Source organism: Nyctibius grandis, chromosome 6 (assembly GCF_013368605.1).
Source record: "Nyctibius grandis isolate bNycGra1 chromosome 6, bNycGra1.pri, whole genome shotgun sequence".
Lineage (NCBI taxonomy): Eukaryota > Metazoa > Chordata > Aves > Nyctibiiformes > Nyctibiidae > Nyctibius > Nyctibius grandis.
In genome coordinates, this window is record NC_090663.1 from 45,213,486 (window position 1) to 45,227,411 (window position 13,926).

At 44.2% G+C, this 13,926-nt stretch overlaps 1 protein-coding gene across 4 annotated transcripts in view; it reads left to right on the plus strand.

The window, feature by feature from the left end:
- Positions 1–7,245: 7,245 nt before the first annotated feature.
- Positions 7,246–13,926, plus strand: part of SH3RF1 (SH3 domain containing ring finger 1) — a 95,672-nt gene continuing 88,991 nt past the window's right edge. For all 4 annotated transcript variants that reach the window (XR_011048372.1, XR_011048373.1, XR_011048374.1 and 1 more), the window contains exons 1-2: positions 7,246–7,372; positions 8,907–9,399. Coding sequence is in view for 1 of the 4 variants with exons in the window: in XM_068403036.1 (XP_068259137.1) it covers positions 9,013–9,399 (387 nt within the window). In the remaining 3 variants the exon portion in view is untranslated. The remainder of the gene's footprint in view (positions 7,373–8,906; positions 9,400–13,926) is intronic.

Genomic DNA, 13,926 nt, shown 5'->3' on the forward strand with positions numbered 1-13,926 from the left:
CTACAGCAGAACTGTTTAAGTGTGGCAGAGATGTTTGAAAAGTAAACATGCTGATAATTCTACTTGCCTGTCAGATAGCTCTGCCCAGCAGGCAGTTTTAGTAGGAAAATGCTATTTTAAGGAAATAAATCTTTTTGAAAAAACTAACTGAGCATGCTTTTAAGAACATGACTTTTTTTTTTTTTTTGTGAACTATCAAACTATTGCAGCACTCAAAATTCAAAAATGGCTTAATTTAGAATTTAAACAAGCTAGCAAATGCTTCTTGTAGATTTTGCTCTAAAACCACGAGTTTCATACGGAAAGACATCATGTATTTATCCCAGAGCATCCTACCAGTCCCTGCTCCTAAGCCTGGGAGTGCGGCATGGCTACATTCAGACTCTGTTCTGGGACAAAATCCAAACCGGCTCTCACGGCAGAGATCTAGGTGAAGGGAGTACGGTGCTTTTCAACAGATTTCCTGATTTGGACAGTAGGAGGAACTGCAGGACTCACCACAAAACACACACAAACCACAGTACAGACATATCCTTGCTGTTTCTATACATTGCTTATGCTTTAATGACCACAAAAGCACAAGCGGTTTTAAAGAGTTGTTCTTCTGTAAATGCACTTCCAGTAACTGCTCTTAGCATTAGACACTGAGAATAAGGTGTTTGTTAAAACCCACAGAAATTTTCATTATGTTGCCATGCAGTTGCCCAAAAGAGAAATAATATCCCTAAATCACCTGCCATAGAGCCTGTGCTCCGAGTGGGCTTGAAAATTTCTCATCCAGAAAGACTGAAGGGGGTGCTTAGTGTGTTCTGAAGATACCTTTGGTGTGAAAATGTGAAGAGGTCAGAGGTTCCGGCCTGATATCTTTTGGAGGACACTTTTCTGACAATAGGACCCTGAGGCTTTGGCCAAGGACGTCTGCTCTAGGAGGGCTAATTTGAACACAGGGCCCCTCTAGATAAAATACTACAGTGTTGTGAATTCTTCCATATTCATGAAACTTATTGACTAGCTTTGTCTATCTCACAGGATTTTAGAGAGTGAAGCTGTAGTGCATTTTAGAAATACAAAATATAACAAAGGACAGAATCTATGAATTGTAGACCTGACATGATGGATACTGACTTCTCGCAATACCCACAACTTCCCTCCCTCTGCACAGTCCACATGTAAAAGTGCCTTTGACTCTCCTCAGCAGTTCCACCTCCTCCTATCTAATATTGTATTTTTCTGTTCAGATAGTACACATGCCAAGTATCCAGTCTCCAGACGTTCAGCTTCTTTCAGATACTTTGGTAATGAGGTGTGGTAATGAAGACTAAGTAAACTTTTATGAATGTTAAATATCCTTTATGATATTATGTTTTCACTTATTTAAAAAGAAAAAAAATTGTTTGGGCCCCACAATTCATCTCATCTGTTTGTGTTTTGAAAGCTCCAAACATTTGTCACAATGTTTCTCAAAGATAAAATTGGAGTTTAGTCACTCCAGCCCAGTATCACTCAAAGTGGTTGATTACAGTTCTGCCTGATCTCAGTTTAGAGTCAGTAACACAATAATTCTACTCAAATATTTATATGGTTATCAGTTTACTGTTCATATGAAACATGGGGTCAGGCCATCAAGAAGCTTTACCCTGTGACTTGTACATAGCCTTTGCAAGTCGGGAAAATATTAATAGCTTTTTAATAGCTTAAAATTTGCTAACAATATAGCAAACTATTAAAACAGCATGTAAGTATTCCAAAAAATCTAGAGCAGTCAATAATGCTAATACCACATCCTGAATCACTTACGAATCTTTGGGAGAGCAGCTCTAAATACCATTGGGAGATACGCAAAGAAGGATTGGAAAGAGAATCTGACATGTTCTGTCCCCACCAGAATCTCCCCTGTGGGCACAGCACTAATTCAAGAGAAGCAAAGGAGCATTAGGACCTACTCTGCAGCCTCACAGATGAGGTCTGCAGCTTATCAGCTGCATGCAAGGAAGGAAAAAGATCATTTGGTTTTAGAATAAACATATTAAGCAATGGATTCTTACATTTCTGTACCTCTTCTAAAAAATCTTCACAGCTAGGCCATCTAGTTTGATTTCTTTTAAATAAACATTCTCCTTTGCTCTTTCTTTAACCTTGTTTGTATTAAGGGCAATTTCAAGCTTGCTGGTTAATGAGATGCAGGCACTATGTTCCCATCAGCGTAATGACAATTTAAATCAAGTTCTTCACCACCTAAACACACCAGCACCTTACTGCATTTCTACAAGGTACAGCAGTGGACGCTGCAGCTAGGGGATGTGGATCATAAGTACCCACAAGCCCAGTAAGCGTTTTCCTGTGACTAGCCTGGGAGAAATGTCTTATGGTAACAAAGAGCTCACATAAACACTGAAAATTTGTAACATGTTTATTCTTTAATGCCACCACCACTTTTTCTTTCACATATTCCCTCACTGTGATGCAAATTAAGTTACTACAAAAGCATCAACATGTGCAGAGGTATGATCCCTGCTTCACTTTGTCAGAGAGCGCTAGTTCACAACATTAATACACAAATGATGCTCTCCTCAAGAAAACAGGAAACTAAAAAGTAATCAAAAGTCAAATGTCATCTCTGTCTTGTCAGGTTTGAGATGCAGCCAGGCAACTTTTGTCTATACCCCAAGCTAGATGCCTAGAATACAGAATAAAGATGTAGAACTAGAAGCCAAAATGCCCTGAAAACAGAACAACCCATTTCTCCTGCCTCCTCACAAATACAAGAACAGCACAGATCCTTCTGGCAGGGTGCAGAAGCCTTAGAGGTACATTTGTATTAGTCATTGATCTAGGTACGACTAGTACACAACACAGAAAGTGCAGCAGGGGCAGCACAAAACTCAAGCTTGCCAGCAAACTGACCGGATCAATATAAACCATGCTGAGCTCCATGCTGCCAGAATTCCACTAACAGTAATCGCGCTACACAATTTAAAGCCAGTGCTAACTGCAGCATAGACATCTTGTTGTAAAAAAACCCACAAAACCCACAAACCCAAGACCAAACTACAACCCCCTCAATCCCCCAAGAAACAAAACCACAAAAAAAATCCGCAACTTTAATGAAAAGGGAACAAAGTCATCTCCTTGCTCATTTCCACCAGAGACTGAAGAAAGTTGGCCACGCTTCCCTATGACGTGCTGTACTTGCCAATATAAAGCTAGCAATACCAGCATGGCCATTAGTGGTAAACTCTTACTAAATTGATGTCAGTGGGCGTTCTGCGTGGCCTTTGAAAGGACACCACCACTGCATCTCCAAGGGTCATTCTACAAGGGAATAAGATTAGCCTTTTTGGTCTGTACTCGAGATCTATATTGCATGGGAAAGATGGGCTAATGTGGACATTACAAATGGGGAAACATCATCCCTTCTGACAAAAAAATAGCTATAAAAATAGTTTAGTACAAAGAACGTATCTTAAAACAAAAACATGCTTATTTTTCTCAGTAGAAATATTCTTAATGTTAAAATTCAGCCCTGAACCTACAAATAAAAAAAAAAAAAAAAAAAATCAGACTATGACTGCCACAAGACACTATCTTCTGTTGTGTTTTCTTTCTAAGAGGACATAAAACCTCTTGTTCCATGATTCTTATTGAGTCTTTTGTAGTCATCTCAAGATTTTAAGGATGGAATTCACAAATAAATTAAATATGCATTCATCTTTATTCTCACAGGCCAGGGTTTCTCTACTCGGCACTCAGTTACTCAGTTTTGTTTTATGACTCTAAATATACAAACTACTAACATGACTAATTCAGGCACACGGGTTATCCTGCCATTGGGGTCACAATCTTCAGGGACATTTTGTAGTATTAGAATGGAGATTGGACCTGGTTTTGCTTTTCAGTGCATTAGCGTGTTTTAGTGCATTTAATGCTTTTGCTCTTTAATGCATCAGTTTACAAAAAACGTCAGTGTATGTCAAAAGGTTTGTATGCTAACGAGTGGAATCCTATACTGAAATGTCTCACACTTAGTTAAATTTCCTGAAGAACTAGATGTAAACGATTATAGAGTACATCTGTCAGCCCTTCTTCCCAATTATTTATAATTCATTGGCAAAATCTGACAGACTATTTGGAAAGATATTAAGATTCTATAGGTTTTATGAAAACCAGTGATCATAACCAGAAAAGATCTAAAATGTAATGTCGCCCCTACAGAAAAGGGTGCAGCAAAGGTCGAGGTATCTCTTCTTGTTAGCCTGTCAACTATCAATTAGCCAGTGTTGCCCAAAGACAGGCACAGTATACACTGCCTCGCATTTTAAAGACAGAGGAAAAACTAAGGATACTTGGAAATGTGATAGAAACAGGAATTCTTGCAGTAGGGTTTAGGGAGGAACAGAAGGCATGATTGTTTTGGCAGAGAGGGCTGAAGATGGAGGGAGGCGTCTAGGTTGGTTGGCCCACAGAAGAAAAAGAAGGTGTCAGCCAAAGAGAGCTCAGAGGACATAGTGGGTTTATTGCACCAAGGATGCTGGACACAGAAAAAAAGAAAGAAACCAGGCGTTACCACTTCTGCTACTGACATTTTCTCTTTTGCTGTTCTGCCTGCCACCCTTTGCTTCTTCCTTTACCCAGTGGCTTCCAAATGAAGAAAAACAGCATGGGCTGGAGAAAAAAGAAGTTTGTGCCTGAAAACCAACTTCAGAAGTACAATTTATTACATCAAAAAGGTGTAAAATATGTTTTCACAAATATGAACAAATATTTGTAGACATTATAATCACAGAAATCCAGGGATTTGAGTAACTGGAGGGCCTCTTCGCTCAAATCTGTGTTTTTAATGGTTATTTCCCTGTGCAATCTCTCCTTTGCATCAATTACTTAGTAAAAATTGTGCAAGGAACTAATGAACTGTACCTAAGAATGCAATGGCTTCAGAAAAGGAGGTCTCCTCGTCTAAAGATGTGCAAAGCACAGTTCCCTGCTTGTGGCTGGAAGCGAGAATGAATAAATGCTTCAACGTAATAGCAATTCTGTTCCTTTCAGTCCTGCCTTCAGCCTACTCCAGCCCCTCGGAGTCAAACACTTCATCCGTAAGAGAGCAGTGGCGTACATCAGCACACACAGTTCTTTACACAAATTACATTTGTCTGAAAATTAACTACTGCTGCTGCTCAGGAAGTAACGTATTTATCTGATACTCTTCAGAATGTTTACCGCTTTGGCTAGTATCCCAAAATATATTTAGTATTTTACAGACTTTACATAAAACATTATCAAAGACCAGCCCTGATAAAGGGCTAATCTTTTTATCCTGCTTCCCTGAACTTTCATCTTACTTCCCTGATGCACCATCTGTATTGTAAATTCCTCTACCATTTTAATACATATTTTACATTCCTTAGGCAGCAAACTAAGTTTAGACAACAATAATTGTGTTGCTTACAAAACTATGCTGGAAAGGCTGGCAAATTATTACATGCAACCTTGATGAGATCTTTTGGAAAAGCTATGGCCAAAAGTGAAATCCAACTGTGAGGTAACTTTTGTTTAGATTCAACAAGTCCCTATTTTAAACGTACTGATTATCCTTTCTGTAGCAGCAGTGCTCACATGGCAAGATAGAGGAATACTGCAAGACACGGGAATATTCTTAAGTGTCAGATGTTTATACCCTTCTCTTCCATTTATGTTACAGTACTCCCTGGAAAGCACACACACCAGAACCCCATCTGTATCAGTTTTCCTAAACTCCAGAATTCATGGGGGAGGAAACCTCATTTCTTAATGAACTGTAGATATTTAGCACTTTCAATATTTCTACTACTACTAACAAATAAAGAAGAAAATTAAAGATGTACTCGGTGTGAGCACATATTTGGAAATCTTAATAATCACAGAGTATCATTACCGTAGGAAACAACCAAGCTAACAAATCCAGAAAGCAAAACAGAAAAGCCTATCACGCTATCAACTTACACAAACCTACACAACCCATGGAAAAAAACCCCCACAATTCAGTAAGAATGACAACAAACTTGAATAGCTCAAAACTACACACAAGAAGGAAGCTTTGGGATTGCTTCCTTTTTGAGTTGCAGCAGGCGAGATCTTTAACTGGAACTTGTATCAGAACTTAGGCATTTCTCTAGATTTTTCCCACCATCCATAGACAAGGTGCCTCATCCAATTCAAAAAAGCGTGAGTTTTTTAAATTCCTTTTTGCCGCTTCCTTTTATGACAATTTATATGTACCTTAAGGATTACTTACTCCCTCATTCCCTAAAAACAGCCTCCAGAACAAGTACTTCATCTCCTGAACGCGAGCGTGCATGTGTCAAGAGAGACACCTATTTTGGGGAGTTTCTGACCTCACTTGATTATTTAGTTGAGCAACACTAACAAGTAACTTTCCGTCATCCCGAGAGGCACGCACACCCGAGATCAATACTTTATGCTGCATTCGACCTTATCACGGAGCGGTCTGCAAGGGCCTGAGAGCACACTGTCAGAGCACACTGCTGCACCCGAGGGCAGCACTCGATGTGACGAGGCACCCTCCTGCCTCCCTTCCCTGCCCGCCCCCACCACCGCGGCGTCCGGCCACCGCCCACAAGCGGGAAACTCCCCCGCACCCCGGCCTCACCCCTTCCCACCCAAGCGCTGCGTCCTGCGCGCCGGGAGCAGAGGGCGTCCAGCCGGGGCCAGGCCCGGGTGCCCCGCCGGGAGAGGCCCCCTCGCCCCACACGAGCCCGCTCCGCCTGAGGAGCGTTTCCTTGGCCGGGCCGCCGCACACTCTGGGCACCCTGGCTCTCCGGACGCGGAGGCGCCCGGCTCCTCCTTCTGTGGGGCCTGGCAGCCGCGGGCCCGCATCCCGGGCCTCATTTACCACAGATTGCGGCGGGAGGCCTCCGACTTTCCCTGGCCCGCTTTCCCCACCGCCGTCCCCCGGCTCTGGGCGGCAGCCCCAGGTGCCTGGCCGAGCCCCCCCCGAACCAGGCGGGAAACGCCTCCCGCCAGCCACCACCCCACACCACCTGGCGAAGGGAAGGTGGGGAGGAACGCGCGGCCGCCACGGCCCGGCCCCGCTCCGCGCCCCGCCCCCTCCCGTGAGGGGAGGTGCTGCTGCTGAGGGGAGGCGGCCCGGGCCGGGCCGGGCCGGGCCGGGGGCTGCCCTCCCCACCGCCCCCTCGGCGGGGCGGTGCCGGGCGGGGCGGCACCGCCCCTCGCGTCAGCCCTGCGCGGCGGGGTGGGGAGGTGAGGCGAGGCGAGCCTCGGCGCTGCCGCGGCGGGAGAAGCACCCGTGGGGCCGGCGGTAGCGGCGGCTCCTCACGGGAACAAAGCGAGGGCGGCGCAGCCCCTCCGGCGCCACATGGTGAGGGACGCGGAGGGGGGCGGTGCTCGGCCTCCCCGGGGACCCTGCCGCGCCCTCTGAGGGGCGGCTTGGCTTGGCTTGGCTTGGCTTGGCGGAGGCGCCGTAGGCCCGACCCCCCCGCGGGGCGGGGTGACAGCCCTCTGCCCTGGGCCTGCCCCCCGCCCGCTTCCTTCCCCGCGCCCCGCCGCGGGATGCACTTCCCGGGGGTGCCGGCCCCCTCGCCCCTCTTACCGGAGGGCCCGCGGAGGGGTGCGTGCCGCCTACCGTGGGGTCTGCCTGCCTGCGACTCGCTTTTAAAGGGGGGAGTGGGGAAATGTAAATAAATAAAGGAGCTGGCATGGACGCGGAGCCCGAAAGCAGGTGGGTGCGGGGACGAGCGCCTCGACACGCGTCCGGCGCCCGGGGAGCCGAGCGAGCCGCTTCCGCAGGCCGGCGGCGGGGGCTGGGTGGAGGCGCTCAACTTCGCCCGGAGCCTGGCCTCGGCAGCCTCCGGAGGGGTAGACGGGGCTGCGCGGCTGGCCGGGCCCCCGCCGTGCTGCCGCGGGAAGCGCTAGGGCAGCGGCCCGGGGCCGAGCTGGGGCTGCCTCGCCCAGTACGCGGACGCGTAGCGGTGGGGACTGCCGAGCTCAACAAGCCGTTTTCTCCCCTCCGGAGCAGCCTGGTGTGACTTCCCTCAGAATGATATTTTTTAGGGGGCTTTTTGGTGGTGGGTTTTTTTTCCCCTCCCATTTTCCAGCCGCTCGCTGCATACCCTGAAGCAGGCTGAGGTCTTGCCGCTGCCTCTGCGGCTGCATACGCAGCACTGGTGTTGCCCTAACGATGGGGCAGTAGCACTTCCTGCTGTAAATCACTTCGCGATAGTTTTTGAAGCGCTTCTTAAAGGCGGCACTGTGATGAACCCTCTTGTCAGTGGCTGTGGTAAGCTTAAAACCCCGCGAGCTAAGGGCTGTGTTCAGGACTGATGTGTATAATGTGCTGCAGTTACTTTTCACAGAAATGGCAGAAATGCAGTCTGCTAATGGCTCAGTCTGGGCATAAATGAAATTCCCCTTGTTATGCCCTATTGGTCTAAGCTCTGTTGTTTTGGTCCCAGTTGTAGTTACCTTCGCCATCTTCTTGTTCTGGAAAAAGCTGATTTCAAATAAACGTTCAGCGATACAGGTGTGTTAAGCAAGAACTATGAAAAGTAAGCTGTATTATAATGCTGTACTGGGGATAGCTCTTCATTCAGGAATAATTTCAGAAAATAGAATCACTCAAGATTAAAATTTATGGGGACTTGAATTTAAAAACCGTATCTGTTAGCATTTGTTATAATATTTTAACTAAATAGATAGTTAAATACATTTAACTAAATGTAGATTGCTATTATTATTTATTGCTATTTTGATGATTCTTTTATTTATTGAAAATATTTAGTGAATTAGTCTAGAGATCTTTTATTTTGGTCTTTGTATGAACATCTTCAAACCAAATAGTCTTGCTGACTCTTTTTCCAGCTTATTAATGCTTTTTTCCCCTCAAAAAATTTCAGAGCATGGTCAGAAGAGGAATGGATGTAACATGATATCCTTGGAGTGCCCAAATTCTGCACAAATATCCTGCAAAGATTTGATTTTTGGTTAAGTACTACAAAGAAAATGGATGAATCGGCTTTGCTGGATCTGTTGGAGTGTCCTGTTTGCTTAGAACGCCTTGATGCTTCTGCAAAAGTCTTGCCTTGCCAACACACATTTTGTAAACGCTGTCTGCTCGGCATTGTGAGCTCTCGAAATGAGCTTCGATGCCCAGAGTGCAGGACTTTAGTGGACTGCAGTGTTGACGAACTTCCCAGTAATATTTTGCTTGTTAGACTACTGGATGGCATCAAACAGAGGCCTCGAAAACCTGGTGCTGGTGGTGGGACTGGTAGCACAAATACTTTAAGGGTCCCCATCAACACTGTAGCTAATTGCGGATCAAAGGACCTGCAGAGCTCTCAAGTTGGACAGCAGCAAAGGGTGCAAGCACGGAGCCCTCCTGTTAGGGTAAGTACCAGGTGGTGACAGTATTTTGTTGCAATTGTGTCTTTTCCAGCACCGTTTCAAAACTGTTGATGGCCTCTGCTTCAGGATAAGGGCAGTCAGACAGTAAATGTGGCAAAGCAGTATTTTTGAGAGCTGTTGTAGATTTCTAGCAAAACACATCAGTGTTCTTATCAGTACTGGTTCACTGTTATGTAAATACCAGTAATAATATGTCCTTATTAAAACTCTCAGTTGTTGAGGTAAGGAGAAGAAAAGCATCTCAATACCTTAATTGCCGTATTAAAAGGAAGTCAGATAGAACAAGATAATTTATGTGGAGAGCTTAAGTAATTGTTAAGGATAAACATCTTGTGAAGAACCCTTGGAATTGTTCTTGCTTTGTCATCTGCAAGATTAGAGATTTTATTTTGGCCCTTACGTTTTCTGTCATGATGCATGGGGCACTCAGCATGGCTTCACCAACGGGAAGTCATGCTCAACCAACTTGATAGCCTTTTATGAGGATGTTACCCGGTGGATAGATGATGGTAAAGGTGTGGATGTGGTCTATCTCGATTTCAGTAAAGCGTTTGAAACGGTCTCCCACAGCATCCTCGCAGCTAAACTGGGGAAGTGTGGTCTGGATGATCGTGTAGTGAGGTGGATTGTGAACTGGCTGAAGGAAAGAAGCCAGAGAGTAGTGGTCAGTGGGACAGAGTCCAGATGGAGGCCTGTGTCTAGCGGAGTCCCGCAAGGGTCGGTTCTGGGACCAGTTCTATTCAATATATTCATTAATGACTTGGATGAGGGATTAGAGTGCGCTGTCAGCAAGTTCGCTGATGACACAAAACTGGGAGGAGTGGCTTATGCGCCGGAAGGCTGTGCAGCCATTCAGAGGGACCTGGACAGGCTGGAGAGTTGGGCGGGGAGAAATTTAATGAAATATAACAAGGGCAAGTGTAGAGTCCTGCATCTGGGCAAGAACAACCCCATGTACCAGTACAAGTTGGGGGCAGAGCTGTTGGAGAGCAGCGTAGGGGAAAGGGACCTGGGGGTCCTAGTGGACAATAGGATGACCATGAGCCAGCAGTGTGCCCTTGTGGCCAAGAAGGCCAATGGCATCCTGGGGTGTATTAGAAGGGGTGTGGTCAGCAGGTCGAGAGAGGTTCTCCTCCCCCTCTACTCTGCCCTGGTGAGGCCGCATCTGGAATATTGTGTCCAGTTCTGGGCCCCTCAGTTCAAGAAGGACAGGGAACTGCTAGAGAGAGTCCAGCGCAGAGCCACGAAGATGATTAAGGGAGTGGAACATCTCCCTTATGAGGAGAGGCTGAGGGAGCTGGGTCTCTTTAGCTTGGAGAAGAGGAGACTGAGGGGTGACCTCATTAATGTTTATAAATATGGAAAGGGCAAGTGTCAAGAGGATGGAGCCAGGCTCTTCTCAGTGACATCCCTTGACAGGACAAGGGGCAATGGGTGCAAGCTGGAACACAGGAGGTTCCACTTAAATTTGAGGAAAAACTTCTTTACGGTGAGGGTGACCGAACACTGGAACAGGCTGCCCAGAGAGGTTGTGGAGTCTCCTTCTCTGGAGACATTCAAAACCCACCTGGACGCGTTCCTGTGTGATATGGTCTAGGCAATCCTGCTCCATCAGGGGGATTGGACTAGATGATCTTTCGAGGTCCCTTCCAATCCCTAACATTCTGTGATTCCAACTATCAGTAAATTTCGTTTGAATTAAATTTAACAGATGTTAAACACGAGCAGGGAAGTTATGTTCTTGTTGAAGTTGGTGAAGGTTTTGCCATTGGCTTCTAGGGAGCTACATTTTTACTTCTCTTCCTTTAAAAAAAAATCTTTGACTTACTGTGGTCTGGTGAGTTATTTGTCCTCTCAGTCCTCATCCCTTCTTTAATTTGTTTTTCCTCAAATTATTTTTTCTAAGTGATTTGGAAAATCTGTGTACTGTGATGGGAAGACATTGCCTTCTGTCTGTACTCCTGATCCTTCCTAGGATCCATGCTACCTGTAGACTCTGTCATACCTTACAATCAAGACTCAGTAGCCTCATTTGTGATTATCCATTCTACAACTTGTATCAAGAAATTATGAGATGACTGACCTTGCTCTGTTTTATCTAATGACAAGGCAGAACAGCTTCTCTGAAAGGTCTTGCTGCCCACTTTGCGATACTTGCGTATTCAGAGTTCCTGTGTCTGACGTGGAGTTTCTGAACAGTTTAGGTGGTTTTCTTCTTGTGAAATTTATTTTATTTTTAAGAAATGTCTTAAGGAGTTCCAAGGAGAGGGTTTAGACATGTATTTTATATTAGTCTTTGTTTTAAAGTTTAGCTGAATGATTTAGTTTACTTATACAACAAAGGAAGCCTTACACTGTTTTGTCTTCAGTTGTACTTACATGACTGGAATCTCTTTAAAACATCTTAGATACACCTCTTAAGTTTGCATGAGGATTTAAAATACAGGTGTTCTTCAGTCGGATTGTATTTTTTTCTCTGCTTGGTGGAGACTTTTGTTAGGTTCTTTACTTTGGAATATAAAAATAATAATTATCATGACACTTCCTGTTAATGAGTTTTGTTCTGTGTATAGATTAATTGGTAAGGGAGGAGAGAAGATAATGTGGCTTTCAGAAGGTAAACCTTAAAAAAATACTGCAAAGAAGCTTCAGCAGTGTCGAAACCAGTCTGGTCTTCTCCAGAACCTTAAGGTGTTTACCACAATACTTTGAATTTGCAAAAGCTCTTCAATTTAAAACAAAGAAAAATACCCATATAACTTGTTTATATATTTTCATGTCGACCTTTGTAAATAACTGTGTATTTTCAGAGACTGCTTCTCCTCCAAAAAGGTTTCTGGTGCAGCAGTGTACTGCATATGTGAATGACTGCGCTTCAGAGTTTCTCAAAGCCTTATTAGAAAAAATAAAACTGAATATGGAATACTGTGTCTCTCTTTTTAATGTTCTATAATATCCTGTTGTGCAACATTTGCCTTTCCAGATGTTGTACAGAGTAGAAAGTGATAACATATGGAATGTTGCTTCAGTTTATTAGTTATGCTGTACAGTGTGCCATTAGGATTTTGACCATGTGCGTTCCTCATGCAATTAACTGATACTCAGTGTATATTAGTGATAGATTTTAACATTTTACAGTAAGTTTGAATACATCTTTGTTTCTGGGGTTTTGCGGGCATTCTTGTTGTCTTTCCTTTGGGAGACAGGGAAAGATGATCTTATCATCTTTTATCCACTTTGTCCAGAGCCTTTTCTAGTAGGAAGGCAGTACTTTTAAGAACATGAGCCAACTCTGAGGGATAAGAAGGGGGAGATAAGAACTTTTCATTTTTGTATATGAAAAGTGTTTTTTAAAACGAAGTCCAGAAAACAAAATGCCAATTTAATGGACAATGTTGAAGTGAATGCCCTACTTGTTTTGCTAACTATAATATAAAGGTAGTTGCAAATACAGTTCCTCCCTGGGAAATGGAGAGGAAAATCTGTTTCTAGATGAGTGGCAGAGTCAGATTTCCTAAACTAATTTTGCTGAAGGGGAACTAGTAAATGAAAGTTGCTGTTATGTTAAATGAGGTGAATGTGGATGAAGGCTGTCAAGTCATAAACATTCTGCTTATACCCTGAAGTAATACTAAGCTCATAAATGCCCTTTCAGAGGATGCCATAATTTTCAGAAAAGGTTAATACAGCATGTACTGCAGCGTGATTTCCTGAACTGTATCAATGACTATGGAGCTGCCAGCCCTGTTATTGCACAGTACTATGTATATCACGTTCTCTGTGTGTATGTGGTGACACATGGCAATAAACAAACAAATGGTTCCTTGAGTCTTAAAACTAATGAAGCTGGGTGGGTGGTGGGGATTAACAAATCTTGTGCCTTGTATCTCCCCTGCTGCAATAACCCTGTTTCTTTCTGTAACCTCTATAATCTTTCACTGCTATAACAACTGCAATTTCTCCCTGCAAGTTCTGAATGTCTTTCTATTCCCTGCTATTTTGATGCATAAAGCCTTCTGCGCCTCCCCGCATACTGGTTGGACAAAGGCAGCACACTGCTGTACCTGATGGAAAACTGCTGACTGCCGAGCTCTTCTGTTCTGAGCAGCCAGCTTGCCTGGGAGAACAAATAATAGTTACGCTCATGCTGCAGCTTCCTCTCTGGTATGGATGCTACTTTAATGCTTTTCTGTTTGGTTTAAGTGAAAACGTTCAGCTAGGTTGACAGCTTGGAAGAGCTTTAAGAACTGCAACCTGCTGTCAAATCTGCTAGGGATTGGTCATCAGGAGCAAGTTATTGAGGACTGTTGAGGGACTGCATAATCACATGAGCCTTGTTTCCTTCGAAAGAACATACGAAAATTTTAGGGTACTTACTTTCAAATTTATGCTCATATTATTCATCTTGTCATTTTCACAAAGTATGTCAAACAGGTATTATCGTAAGTTCCTTATGGTGGTTTTACAAGGTTATGATTATTGCAGGAGTCTTAAATGTGGCTGTGTGCA